Source organism: Osmia lignaria, chromosome 15 (genome assembly GCF_051020975.1).
Source record: "Osmia lignaria lignaria isolate PbOS001 chromosome 15, iyOsmLign1, whole genome shotgun sequence".
Lineage (NCBI taxonomy): Eukaryota > Metazoa > Arthropoda > Insecta > Hymenoptera > Megachilidae > Osmia > Osmia lignaria.
The window spans coordinates 9958172-9973887 of NC_135046.1; the positions used below are offsets into that span (position 1 = coordinate 9958172).

Genomic DNA, 15716 nt, shown 5'->3' on the forward strand with positions numbered 1-15716 from the left:
CACAGAAATTCATTTCAGATTATGATCAAAGTCTCTTGTGCGTTCAAACGAAAAGAATGAAAATTTAATGAAAAGCTCCATTCTTAATGGAAGAGGCAATCTCTATTTTGAAACAACTTTTTCACGTTCGTATAACGACCAAGTATCGAAGGCTTAAAGACGTATAGTGAAATGAATAAACTAATAATTATTATTGGATACAAATAATGCCGACATTTCTCTGTAACGTCAGGATCGTTGGTATGAAGATATTACAATTGTTTGCGTTGCGTTTAACAGTGCACTACAAAATTTGTGCCACCGATAGACAATACTGATTGATTATTCAATTATTTTAGTATTTCGTTTCGTGCCTGATTTGCAATGTTCATTCTTAGGTCTAAGCGATAATCAAGAGTGATAAATCGTAATTGATTGTTTTCTTTTATAAGACAGACGATTGATACGATAGTCGGATACAGGGTCACTTCGACCCATAACAATATCGTTATAATTTTACAACAAAGTTTAAAACGTGTTCAAGTATCACAAAGTGTACACATAGGAATAGACATAGAGATATTAAATTAATAATTGCAGCCTCACATCTTCACAGTTCAAATTTTTCTTTCTTAACACGTTCAGCCGGGTGTCATCTTATAACGCCACCCCCATTCATTCACCACGTTCACAATTTTACGACATCCCTGCTAAATGTGTTAATTACATAACATTGTTCGGTCGACGATAACAAGACTGGTTGTTTCAATGGTTCTTCAATAATCAATTACGATTTCAAACAAGTTTCCTTACGTAAATCACTTTCCTTATAATTTTTCTTTTGGTCGAATGCACTATAATTAATTACATTTGGACGTTGGGATAGACGGAAAACATGAAGAATTTTATTTTATTTGCCAATTTTATAAATTACGATTTATTGTGTGACATTGAGGCCATTCAACTATCATAAGCCGATGTATACGATTTTATTGTGACATTTACACATGTATTACATACATCAATTGTTTTTCTACTCATTTTCTTAATCATTTGTATTCAAGAAACAAACGAGAAACATACTATTCAACAATTTTGTACAACATACAAATTTCAGATAAATGAACATTTTCACAGAAAATATCGCTGGGTTGCTATAATTATTTTAATATTACTTTCATGTAAGTGAGACATGATCAAGCGTTAATTAATTTAAATTTTCACTTTTACGTGCGATTGAATCATACAAGCTCGATGTGATTGATCTTATTTACTTAGCAAGTAAAAGTTATCCTGAAAGAAAATCTTTTAAAAAATTTCAATTTCAATAATTAACACGATAGTTTTATATATAGAAGAATGTTAAATGAATAATTTGAAATTCTTGGCCCGTGGAAAATAATTAATTAATTTCTCAACTTGATAATTTATGTCACTGCTGGTGATTAATTTAAGTTTTAGATGAATTCATTAAGTTTCGTAATGGTGCCTCTAAGTTTGAAATTTATAAGGCAATTAAATGCAGAAACAAGCGAGAACCGCTATAAATAATAACTTTATATCGATGAAGGAGTGTACAGTACCGAGCATCGTGAACTTTACGAAAACTGGAGGAAAATCTAAAGGAAAAATCATCAAAAAAGCTCACTGCTCGCGATAGGTTTACCAGGGAAAAATTGATTAGTTTTTTAAATTCTGTATGAAGATTAATTTCGAAAAAATTAATAGTTTTTAATTATCAAATATTATAAAATTCAATCTTCTACATTTTACCTAGGGAGGTCCACCATGCTCGATACTGTACACAAACCTGGCGAAAAGGGTTGAAATTTCAAGCATTGAATCATTAGAGGCTTGTCCACACCTATAGACACTGTCTTTAATTTATCTATGGACAATTATCTATAAATCTGAACGAATCTTAAAGAGACACAAAAGAGTTTATTTATACAGCTCTATAAATAAGAGCCTTTACGTATAATTATTTTCAGATAAGTGTACCAGCAAAGAGAGTGAAGAATTACATTTGAATTTTCATTAAATCATATTAACCACTATGGTACAGTAACCTCGGATTTTTGTATGCTACTATATACTTCGGAAATACACGTGATCCTATAGATCCTATATATTAAATATCTTGAGATTCTATATGTTAAATATTTCAATTTTAAGAAGCATTTAAAATCAAATGTAACATTACATTCTTCCATAATCGTGGATTTACATACATGTATAAAATACTTTCAGCTAACGACACCGTGGTCAATAAGCTCTGTCTAATTAGATTAGCATAGTCATTTTTCAACAGTGATTGTTGCATGTATTTGAGCATAATTAATCGTAACCAAAAGCTGGAATTTTCAATTTTTTTCTTTTTTACCCAATCCAGAATTTTTGATGATTTAAAAAAAAAAAGAAAATTGTATTTTTTTTTCTTTATATCCTTGCCATTATTATCTTATTTATTTAGTATGCTGTTTTGCGCTATACATAATATTATTAGATAGAACTATACAGATGGAGAATCAGAACTTCGGACGAGATCGGGAAAGATTATCCCGCTATCTATCGTTCGATGGTTAATGAAAGTGCGAGGATACCTTTTAAATAGGTTCATGGAAATTCTGTTGCGCGTTGAATTGACTAGAGACCATGGAAAAATTTTTCATTTCCTTTAAAGGATAGATGAATAGATTACATGCTTATACAAAGTAGTATACCATTCTTTTTATCTTTTATTTTTTTTTTTTCATTTTCTTTTTAAACATGTATATTCTAACTCTAAAAAGTTTCTAGCAATATCAAAAAGAAACGGATAGTTTCTATTTTTTTAGATTACTGGTAGTTTTGAATAGTTTGAAAGCTAATATTTGGAATAAGCGATCGATGCAAGAAATGTTCAATAAATTGGTCGAACTTATGAAACAGTGTTAAACGATGCGACCTTAAGTCTTCGTTCGAAATCTTTCGAATAAGTTAAGAATTATTGAACAGCAGGCTTGATAATGAAAGAAGAATAAATAAAACGAGTTTCATTTTTGGTATTACAAATTGCAAGATTTTACAGCTGCAATCTATAAGTAAGAAGTATTGTAGAAAGGAGGAGTTGGGGAAATGGAAGGAAACAGTGTGTACAGCGTCGAGCATGGAAGGTTTCTGAGGAAAAATAACGATATGGAGAGTCGAAAACCTTTTGAAATTAAAAAATCTAGATTTTTGAACATCGAAACTTTAAAATTTGAATTTTGAAATCTAAATTTCAAGATCCTTCAAAATTTAAAATATAATATTCTGAAATATTTTGATCAGAATTTTGGAATTTTAAAATTATGAAAGCCTTAAAATTTAAATTATTCATTCGCCATTATATCTCTAAAAGCCCACCATGATCGGTATTGTACACTTTCAACACATTCGAGGTCTTTCTGTTCCCCTGTTATCATTTTGATAATTTTTTAATTGCTGACCGATAACGTTAATTTCTTCACAAGACGCACCTGCTGCGTCATAGACATTTCACCGATCTGGAATGTGTTAATAAAGTGGAAGTGGAATAGGATATATTGGGAAGACAAAATTGAAGGCGTAGAAAAATATAAAATAGCATAGACTGCAAGTATAGCGTAGAATAATTCAGTTTCTTGTTCGCATCGTAACCATAACTCTCTTTGTTCAATGTATCGTGTTCCTTTTAAAATCTTTTTTAATTGAATTGACAGTGTTTTTGCATTGTTTCTCACTACGAAGTAACTGAACATTTCTTCAATTGGTACCTTGCATTTATTCCATACATTTTTATCACGAAATTGTTGCAATTTAAAATTCACACCGTAGTATATCATTTAAAATTTCTTTTTTCAAAGCTTTCAAGCGTTAAGTAAAATCTTGTTAAAAACTAAACGAAGTTCATAGAAATGATGAAATGATCCTTTTAAAATTTTAACGTCACGTGCAACTTCATCAGAGACCGAGAGATCAATAGGTCTTTGTATAGCGTTAAAAAGATCTTTTTTACTTTTTAATTTCTTTCGTGAAACGTTAATGAGGTTATTGCTTTAAAAATATTCAGGAAAATATAATCCACCCACGTTACTGAAATTAAAAGTAGTTAAAATAAAAAAAATAAAAAAATAAAATAAAAAACTAGAACCAAATTTTTTTGGTAATTCATGGAATTTAATAGTTTTGTCAATAAAATTAATTGTTCCTTCAATATTGCATGAAGTTCAAAGATGGAGATCTTTGTTTCTATATAATGCACTTTAGGTTCGTTCTTAACACGTTCAGGCCAGGAGAAAAATAATTTCCTTCGGTGTCCTGGACAAAACTGGATGAGAAAAATTTCTGTAAATTAAACGTGACATCTTATGATGCCACCGGGACGCGGTGTCAGTTTGACATCTTATGATGTCATTCGGACGCCAGGCCAACTTTCCATCTCACGATGCCTTCTGACCTGAACGCGTTAAGCTTTATAAAACTCTGTTCACCTATGTTCACTGACTCGTTCGATAAGGAAACTTATTATTTCGATTGTCAATGCTGCACTTTCGGGTTTGAGAAGAATTGCGATGTTCTGTTCTGCATTATTGGATCCAGCACGCCGGAAATCAAGCGAAAGATTACGAACAGACTATTGGTTAGCAAAATGACTGATCAGAATTGTGGATAGTACGTACGTACGAACTATATTTATGTATTTTTTTTTTTATTTTTTATTTTTTTTACTTGCATATTTTGGCTACCGGTGGCTCGTGAAATAAAGAAGGAACAGCGCAGTAGAACATCACGTTTTTCTGACACACACGTCAAGATTTTCTAGAAAACTAACACCGTGTCTAATATCCTTAACACTTTGCGGTACAGTTTAGTTTTCCCATTTTCCATTCAGTCTGAATAGTGTCGTTTGGATTGTGGTCATTTTAGGGTTTTTTCTTTTTTCTAAGTAGATAGTATAGTTGAATGAAAGCAAAATTGTATATTAATTATGCTATTAAAATATTCTTAACCCACTGACAACCCTGCTGCGCGTAAACCGGTTAAGTTAGGTTCTGGTTCTGAACGCGAAGGATTAAGTTAGATTAAGATTGGCTTAGGCCCGCAGACGATACACGTTGACACTGATGGGTCAATTGGGACTCGAATATGCAGTGGACATTCCTAGGGAAAATTTATTTTATCACCAATATTTTTTGAAACTATATTAATTTTGGGGACTCCTTCATTTGCCATACAGCTATATCTCAAAATGGCATACCAGTACCCTCAAACGTTGGTAGGTCATCAGTGGATTAATATAGGACCGCAAAGGGTTAAACCAATAAACATCTTCGAATCTCTAATCTGTAGCAAATTAGTATAGGTGTTTCTTCTATACACCGTGTTCAATACTATATACATATTTCCGTATAATATATTTAATACAGTAGAACCTCCATTATCCAAATATTCATCATCCCAGGATTCACTTTTTCTCTTTTGTTATTCACCTAACATTATTCTGTACTAGACTATATCGTTTAGGACATCCTGTATAAAAATAAATAAATTGAAAATAAGCATAGATACGTTCCATTATCCCAAAAATTTTCCTATTTAAATTCTGTCGTGTTTCTTTTTTTTTTTTTAAATTCGAATAATGGAGGTTCGAGCAGCGATGCGTTTTCGTGAGACTTTTTGCTAGCAGGTTGCATGTGCATACTATAAGTGAGATTACAGCCAGGGTAAATTATGCATATAAGTAATGTATACAGCTGTGGCATCGCGTAATATCCCCAGCTGCAATGTCAGTTATGCAGCTGCATGCAGCTTCCTAGGCAGTGTTGGTGCATCCTACGAAAGTGCATCGTTCGGTGCAACTGTGGCGTTACGTATAGAGATGTGTCGTGCACGTGAAGTATACGTGCACGACGAAACGACAGGTTGTTTAAAATTGACTGAAATTGTGGTATGGATCTGAAGCAGGTTTACGCAGTGCGAGAACGCGAAGCGAAAAATTTCGTTTCACGAACAGGCAATGATATGTACTTAATCTAATACGTAATTTATATACTTCAATTGCACGGATGTTATTTTTTTTCTTTTTTTGCAGATTAGTAGCAATAGGTATCTAGATTGTAAATCTTTTTCGACCAAGTCCTAATAAGTAGACACTCTCTATCGATGATTTATAAATTCATAGAATTCTAAAGTACGTTATCAACGATCCTTGCACGAGAGGACAAATTGTTTGCCTAAATACATTGACCTAATCGTAACCGCGCAAATTGGTCGAATATTATTCCTAGTTAATATCCGTCTATTATTGATTGAATTATAATTAGAAAAAAAAAAAAAATGAATTCACTATTTTTTATTTTTTGCCTATTTCGAGAAAAATCACGACCCAAAGTATAAGAAGAAAATTAATAAACTCTGAATAAAAAATAAGATACCTGCTTGATCTTTACACGCAGAATCATTAATGACTCTATATATATTTACATTTTTGATTCCCTTGAAACTGAATGTTTCAAATTAGACTAATTAAAAAAATGAATTTTTAATACTCTTAGCAGTACCTATTACCGTGTGCCGTACTAGGTATAGCTGTATCTACTGCGGCAGTCAGCGCGTTAAAATTGTGCCTCTGATTAACGAGGTGGGTCATCCGTGACCTACGTGGCACCTGTACGTAGCTTCGAAGAGACAACATCGTTGCTATCTATAAAACTTCTTTAAAAGCGGATTTCCACTTAAATAAAATGAAATTTAATTTGAATATCTGAAATCCCCGACAAGTGATAAAGAAAAGTAGCGAATATATGAAACAAAGAAATTTTCATAAGCTACTAATTTATTAGCAGCTACCTGCGTTAACGCGTTCGATGCCACTCACGCGATATCGCGTGCTCAGTCCGTCAGGTTTCAATGCGACGGCACACAGCGAGCAACTCGTTTCTAAAGATTCGGCATCGAACGTGTTAATTAATCAAATTTCTCTGACACCATACATCGTATAGATTTTCCCTTGTAGAGGTCAAATACGTACCATTTTGTTATTTTCGCAAAAACACATTGCTGTATGCCCTATACACGTAATAGTATAAATATTGATCATACGTAATATAATGTTTCACGTGATATACATATTACACAGAATTTTGCTAAACACGTATTAATATGACAAGTAATATACTCGACTATATATTACATGACATATATTATATATTCATTATAGTAATCGTAACATTGTGCAGTACGTATAAAAGGACCTTGCACGTGCATCGTTGAGAAAAATCAAAGACGCATACGCAAGTGATTTTAGTTTTCTTTTTTCCTTTTTTTTTTTTCTTCATGGAAACTGTTTGACGGTGTATTTGAACGAATATGAACGTTAACCCTTTTGCATCGGAAGCAGATTTTGAAGAAATTTGAAAATAACAAATTCCAAGGAGTATAGTGATTTTAAAATCATTTCTGTGGTGGAGTTAGGATAGAAATAGCCTGCAACTAGTGGATAGACCATTTTAAAACATTCCATAGAATTCTTCTATTATTCCAAAGTATTACCATTAATATACTATATTCATAAAAATTTCAATCCATAATAATAATTTCAATTCTTGTGCTACTCCAATAGACAATTATCATTTTACTATTATTCCAAAGTCTAGTATTCGAATCTATAGAATGGAATGCTCATAGAAAGAGAACGCTGCATAAAGGACCCTCGAGTCCTTATGGTTACACAAAGAGACAAGATGTCCATATTTAACGTCCTCTTTGTGTTTCTAAAACATTTGGACCAATTCAAGGAAAATTTTAATTCAACATCTTGTAACGTCAGAAGGACGAGCTTGACATCTTAAGACGCCATCAGGTTAGAACGTTTGAAGCTTTGAGAAAAGCTCCGTTCACCTACGTTCACTTATTTATTATACACATTAGTCTATCAGGAGCAAAGGAAATGGTTGAAAGAAAAAAAACAATCAGATACTTTCTTACCCTGAAAACGATGCAAACGGGTTAAATGAATGCATACAGAAGCGTAAGACACAACGATAACAATTTCTAACAGACTTATAGTGGTGCAACGAAAGAGTTAACAGTTCAATCGATCACTTTTACGTCCATATTTATCGTAGTAGCAAAACAGCATTTCAACAGTATTCGTTGTGTCACCCTGATGTCACTCGCTGAACGTCACCCATCATCACTTTCGCCCTCGTTGTTCCAATATCAAAAGGAAATGCGTTTGCCTTACCATTTTTGATCACGAAACATCCGTTAAAGTTCCACTATTACTCGACAATTTACAATTAAGGTGAGTCGTAAACTCGATGCGTCTTCCTCGATGAAGCTATCATTCTCCGTTGGAGGATGTTTAAGGCTGACACTGTGGAAGCTTCTTTTCCCTCTTCGTATCATCTTCGTTTGTATTTGTCGTTAATCGAACGATTCGACGATTTGGTTCGAGTTTATGCTCGCCAAGCGAACGTTCTTCGAGTCGCATTGGCTGCATGTGGTATGATAAGAAAACGTGTATGTTTGTCCGATGTTGCCCGTTTAGTATGGTATCTCTTTTAATAAGGTGGTCCCGAATGAAGGTGTACGAATTAGGGGGCCAGCATTTTAGACAGCTCTTCGTCTTGAAGGCAACCCTTCAGAAATTCATCTTGAGTCAACTGACCATCGTTATTCTCGTCCATTTTTGCGAATATGTTCTTCGCTCTTTCCTCCGCACTGTCTGCCGGTCTGTTGCTTGAACACGCGCCCAGCATATCGTATATTGCCTGCGAACAGATAAAAATTCCATCCGGAATTTTTTAGTTCGAGTCAATTTATAAGGTCATTTTAAGATACAGAAATATCTGTGAAAATTATGAAAAATAATTTTTTACACCATGTATATTAGCGAATAATTGAAGGAAAATGTATGAATAAGTGCATGTGGGTAATGATGCACAAATTTCTCGCGCGAATCAAGGAACCCAATTAGTAACGTCGCCTAATTATCTATAAAACTGCTGACGCCTCCATTCGCTGTCGGATTGTTGGAATATTTTTGAAAGCTACTGTACCGTAGCTACAGAAATGCATGTATGCCTAACAGAATCATTGTTAATGGACGCAAGCAGGTCGATTTATAACCCCTCCGATGCAACCTCTCATTATCGTTCCGGTCACTGATTACACCCCGTTAAACTGTATTTCAATTTAACACTCCGACCTATTTGCATGGAACTGAGAATAATTATCTCGTGACGTGATTTTAATAATACCTGGTTTACCGACCAATCGAGGCTTAATGAAAAATTCAATTTAGAGATAGTCCAAGGAGATTAAATCTTACAATATTAATTAGAGTCTTGAATATTATGAAGGAATGTTTTTTTTTTAGTTTGATAGCTATAAAATTTGATAAAGACATTTTATGTAAATTAGACAAATTTTTATACATAGTAAAATTTATTTTATATTTTTTAAGAATTATTAGAAAATAAAAACATACCTGCACAATTTTGGTCATTTCCTGGATGTCGATCACACCATTCCCATCAACATCGTACATGCGGAATGCCCATTTCAACTTTTCCTCCGGCGTTCCGCTGGATGTAACATCGATAGCCAATAGGAATTCCTGTAACAAAAAAAGGAAGAATTGTGCCCTGTGTATACGACACAGTATTCACTGCGGAGTTAAAACAACGATGTACTGATTTTTTTGGGTAGTCGAACAGTTTTACATCGGGGTTCGTTAAGTGTTTTCTAGTATGGTCGTTAAAGATACAAGCGGAATTGTGAATTAGGTCAGCTGACGCCTGAGGTAGACAAACGACGAGAGTTTGAAAGAAGCAAGTCGAGGGCGAGTCGGCTCTTTGCTCTTCCTGACCTCTCAAGTGTCACCACTTCTCTTATTGACCCTATCGACGTGCCGGTCCCTTTTGGCCAACTTCTGCCATCGGCTACTTTTTTACTTCCATCCGTGTGATCGCTTTTTCTAAAGGCCTTTCTTCGAAGAATTGTATTCTCACGAAGCAACTGGAACACCTACTGTATTACGTGATACTGTTGCCTTATGGTTCACGGTAAGCTAAATAAAATATTTCGCAATGTCCATATTAATTTTAATAATTTTTCATTAATAATCCATGATTTCGCAGTCAAATTAGGTTTCCTTAACGAAAATCATGATGCATTCGGTTCCCACTCTTCCCCCTAGGGAAAGGGGGAACTAATTGCTCTTTTCGGCCAGGAGTCAGAGGCCACGCCCCTTTGCCCCCACCACTTGCGGTGCGCCGCACGAGGGCCTTAGTCCCCGACGGCCCTCAGGAGCGTACCGTATGAATCGTACCCCATGGGTGATGGGGAAATCCTCCGAGGAAAATGACAATGTAGCGAAAGAGGCCCTATCAATATACGACCAGAATATTGTCCCCTTTAGCGGCTTACACTCTTTCTGGGTCACCCTGTATAGGCCTCCCAGGGCCTCCCATTACTTGCGTTTGAATTAATATTTATTTTCTCTATGGAAGCCTGATTCGATCACGAATGCCCATAGTAACCCTTCAGTATTATACTGAATGGTGAGGCTTTTACAGATCTGCATCATTAAAGGGAGAACAGTGAAAGGAAATGAGAGACAGATTCGAAAGGGAGCGCCCTTTCAGAAAAAGATTTAAATACACCGTTCCAAATAAAAGATTAAATGTGTGGGATTGAGGGCACCGATTCACGCGAGAGGGATTTCCCTAGATTCTTAAGTAATTCATGGAAATTCCGAAAGATTCAAAATAGCACTTTAAAAGATCCCCGAAAAACCCTTTTAAAATTTATAGAAATTTAAAACTTTAAACGATATTCAAACCCCTATAAAGGTCAGGAGGATATCGACGAAAAATCATAGGTCGTGTGTGTTCAATGAATATTTCCAAACCATCAAATGTTGATCAGTCGGGGATGAGCTTTGATCAGTGATCCGTCTTAAATCGAGGCCGATAAAGGCCATAAGCGCATAAAATCATGGATTTATCAAGCTCGGTTCGAGCCGTTGGCTGGATGGTCGATGGATGTAAGTATATATATAATACGTTTCCAGCCGGCGTTTAGTGAGACACATTGTGCTCGCAACAATGGACTGACAGTTTCACGTTATCCTTTACACTTGAACAGAGGCTGAACGATGAATGCAATTCACGTTTACGGGAACAACACTTTCAACCGTACAATATTTTACCTCGATCGTTTGAAACGTTTGCAGAAACACCGAGAATTTATCATAATAGCTCGTGTTATTCTGTTCCAGTTTGCTTTACTGTTCGAATATTTTCAATTTACACAGCAATCGTTAATTTATTTTTCCCGTCGATTAATTTTATTTTTTAACATTTTAGAGAAGAATAAACCTTAGTATTTTTCCGATGAATAAATACCGTCGATCATTCGACAAATTCTTCTTCAATTTAAAGATGAAATTAAATCTAGCAGTAAATGTAATTTCTATGCGAATTGGTGTATTTCCTCGAGTTTCAACGGCGCGATATTCCGTTGAGAACGCAGTATAATATCGTCGATCGACAGGAGTTGATGCGATCAGGTTTAATCGTTCGGAATAAACGATGTACGAGAGAGTTCTACCTCCAGGAATAGTGCATTATTCCATTGAGTAGGTAACGCAATAGTAGAGAAAAATCGATTGGAAGGAAGGACTTACCTTGAAATCGATGTAGCCATTCTTGTCCATGTCGAATGTACGGAAGACGTGATCACAGAATTCCTCCGCGTTGCCAGAGGGGAAGAACATTTTGTACATGTCGACGAATTTCGCCGGGGTTAACCTACCGTTCGGGCAGTCTTGCTGTAACGTAACGAAAATCAATAGTATTATTTTCGTTTATATTTGGACAATGAACTATCTTAATCGGTAATGTAGCAATAGTTTACTGCTCTTTTCGGCGAATTTTCAAAGGCTACGCCCCTTTTCTCCCACCACTCGCTGTGCCCCGCGCGAGGGCCTTAGTCCTCGAGGCACCTCGAGCCTTTACACTCATATCGATAGGTTTCCGTATTAACCATGGGCTACTGATGTGCCGCGGGGACTAAGACCCTCGCGCGAGGCGCAGCGAGTGGTGGGGGGAAAGGCCCTAGCGCGGGGCACAGCGAGTGGTGGGGGGAAAGAGGCGTGGCCTCTGAAAACTGGCCGAAAGGAGCAGTTAATTCCGAGCCCTGTCTTATGGGGAAAACTCAGTCCTGTCAAGTATCGGTGATCGGATCCGAGTATCGTTTGAAATGGTTCGTCCCTTGCCTGTTCCAGGGTTTTTTCACATTACAAATTTTTACGCATTGTAATAAACCTAGGGTGGCGAAGGAACAAGGCCAGATTGTAAACTAAATTACGTAATCTTAACAAAGAGTTTATCGCAGATCAATTTAAATAAACTTTTAAATAAACTTTATGATATCATAAAAATGGGGTTAACAAGCTGGAGTTCTTTAATGATTTTATGCAATTCGAACAAATGGTATTTATCCATAGATATCCTCTATAAAGGCTCTAAAGGGAAGAAAACACGGAGTATCTTTAACGTCGGACGATAACTGGTTTATCAGGCACAAATCTGATTCAATTGGCGAGTACTCTCCATCTCGGTGGATCCTCTTGGCTGTTTATTCGATCAAATAAAAAGAAATAAATCCGCGTTGGTCCGACGGATGAATCAGTTTTCATCGCATCTTCAGCAGTCCTGGCTAATTGGCCTTTAAAGGGAATCTAACTATTTCGAGGGAAAACCGAGGCTACTCGAAAAAGTTTCTTGGATTATTCGAAACAGCTCTCGAGCGAAAGCCGCAGTTCGCGCAACTAATTAAACTATGGGAAAACTGTCGTTATCCCCGGCACATTCTTCGATTCCTCCCGCATTTCACGCGAACTTCCGACCATTTCGCAGCTCGGACACAAACGAATCCTCTCCCACGAGTCCGGAGTTTCGAATTGAAATAAACGATCGCTTGTCTCGCTTTCCAACAACACCGTTTCAAAAACGTCCAAGACAGACGGCGCTTGTGGAAAGGTCAATCAGATAGAAGGAATTGGGAGTGGCAGAGTTTGAAATGGTTCGATTTGCACAAGGTTATGTCACCCATTGCCTTTAGGCGATACATATCTTTATTAGCTTGTATATTAACTTTCCCATCTCCTATCCGGTCTATATGATCCACGGTAAACATTACATTTTCTTATGTAACTGAAATTTTGAACTTTTAAAATACTAAAATTTCAATTTTAGAATTTTACATTCTGATATCTAAAAATTTGGATTCTGAATTTTGGGGCTTTAGAACTGATAATTAAAAATTGGAATTTTTGAAATTTTGTCTTTTAATGTGTTATAGTAATTTAAGAAGGACTATGTTATACTCACTTTAAAGCCTTTGTACCATTCCTTTATAGTCGCTTCATCATATCTTGTGTGTGATTTTAGGAAATCCATGTCCTCTTTGCTTAATTTGTCTTTGCTCCCAAAACAACCCATTTTGTAATCTGTAACAATAAACAATAAAATTCTATATTATTATCAGTTCTGTATATTCTGGCCATTATTTATGCTATTAGTATTCTGTAATCGTACTATGTGTGTTGAACTATTGAATATTAGAATTATTTCTCTTTATCTATTTAATATTTACAACGTCAACTTAAATATCGACGCAATTATATTCTAACAATAAGTGACAGAGAAAGAAATCGTGAAAAGCACAGCACACGTAAAGAAACGGACAGAAATGGAGAAGTAAAATAATGTTGTAACGAGTGGTCGATACGCGGCTCGAATAGAAAGAGCTTCGAGAAAGCAACCCGGCCGTCTTTAGTCAGGCTGTTTCATTGGGTAGAAAGAGTTTCATTTTCCACGTGCACAGAGAGGAAGCCAGGGTGCCTCGTGACTAGATTGAAAATTAGATTTGATGGCACATGATGATAGCTAGAAAAAATGGTGCTTTCATAGCTAGTCATTCTTATTTTTATATCAACAAATAGTAATAATGATAGGAATTTTGATAATTTAGAATGTTAGAATTTTGAAATTTTCCAAGTTTGAAATTTTCCAATTCTGAAACTTTGGATATTTAGAATTTTCCAATTTAAAAATTTTGAAACTTCGAAACTTTAGACTTCTGAAATTTTGAAATTCCAAAATTTCCTTACCTATTTAAGCCAATAAATAATAGTAGATACAATAAATATAAAGCTAAGATCAATGTTAATTTACACCTCATCCACAATTTATGTTGATCAATTTTCGAACTTTAATTAAACAGTGAGCCTACATCAAAGTAAAAGTGTTTGCACGATAAACGACTGTACTATGGTAGGATTCTTCAAACACGTCGTACATCAGAAAACAGTGCCTTGTACAGTAGTAATAGAGGGACGAGAAGAGGTCGTAAAACGCGACGTAAATGTAGGACGAAATTAACACAACGCACACACTGTGAGACCTTGTTTTTGTGAAGAAGACACAGATCTGTGTCAATGAAATTGTGTTTGTTTCCTCAGCTATTTACAGGATTAAATTCGTACTCCAGGGATTAATGACGCATTCAGTACAGATGTACATGTATATACATATAATTTTAATTACAGAGATAGCATGATGATGATATTCGAGGGAGATCACTTTATGTTATCCTTTGAATGGTGGACCATTCAGATAATGACTATCCAAATGTAATTTTATGTTCAATATTATTTTCATTTTTATTGTGCTGATTAATGTATTAATCATCTTGGGAAATTTTCAAACGTTTTAAAAGTAACTAGCAATTAATTGTATAAATGTAGTTTTCAAATTTCAAAATTAAAAATTTCCAAATTTCTAATTCAAAAATTTCAAACTGATAAATTCAATGTCAAAGCCGCCCTATATTCAACCATTGCATCAGTTACAAAGCATCTATCTTCCAAGGATTAATTCAGAACTGTCTGAATGAATAATCCCATGATTTAAGATAATTGTACGATAGGAGAGCATGTGTAACATGGTTCGTAGTATTATGTGGACGTGAAGTGAACATTATGTAGGATTAATACATTCACCCGGTAAATGGGATCATATCTACGTTCAAGCTCATTAAATTCACCGTGGAACGATGCTTTATTGTCGAATGACAATGTAATCCATAAGCGAATGCAATGTTATCATACATCATCGAAGACAAACTGTTATGGCAATCTTGAACGAATTGCAACTGTGGTGCACAAACGTACTAACCATTTGGTACGAACAGAATGCAATCTGTCGTGCTGATTCTTATCCATTTAATTAATATTTTATGCAAATTTTTCACTTAAAAATTTTCAAATTTCCATACCTTTAGATTCGTCAATTTTTTAAATTAGAAATATTTGGAAGTATAGAACTTGAAAATTTGGAAAATTTCAAATTGAGAAATAGTTACTCATCAATTGTTGATACGACTGTAAATCCAATTGCACTTTGTAAAACGTATACACAGAGCTGGTGGCAGTCAAAGGATTTAAAAGATCCATCGTATTGACAGCACCAAGACGAAAAGAGGCATTGTTCAACTTAAGTTCAATACCCGTCGTTCATACAACACCAAGAAATCACGATAGAAGACAATAAACGCTTCAACACGAAGCGTGTATCGTATCGTCAGTATTGACATTTCCATCCCATTAACATGCTCATAATGCACCGCAAAGTGCATCCTTTGTATACTAGCTGTTGCAC

At 35.2% G+C, this 15716-nt stretch overlaps 2 protein-coding genes across 5 annotated transcripts in view; both read right to left on the reverse strand.

Moving 5' to 3' along the window:
• The window catches only part of Nca (neurocalcin homolog), a 64178-nt gene that overhangs the window by 7634 nt on the left and 40828 nt on the right, over positions 1-15716 (reverse strand). The window lies entirely within an intron of this gene.
• The window catches only part of LOC117600211 (neuronal calcium sensor 2), a 51554-nt gene continuing 40511 nt past the window's right edge, over positions 4674-15716 (reverse strand). For all 3 annotated transcript variants that reach the window (XM_034315299.2, XM_034315297.2, XM_034315298.2), the window contains 4 exons: positions 13386-13504; positions 11678-11821; positions 9476-9604; positions 4674-8756 (listed from right to left, as the gene is read on the reverse strand). In XM_034315299.2, coding sequence (XP_034171190.1) covers positions 8580-8756; positions 9476-9604; positions 11678-11821; positions 13386-13496 — 561 coding nt within the window. In that variant the 5' untranslated portion in view covers positions 13497-13504 and the 3' untranslated portion in view covers positions 4674-8579. The remainder of the gene's footprint in view (positions 8757-9475; positions 9605-11677; positions 11822-13385; positions 13505-15716) is intronic.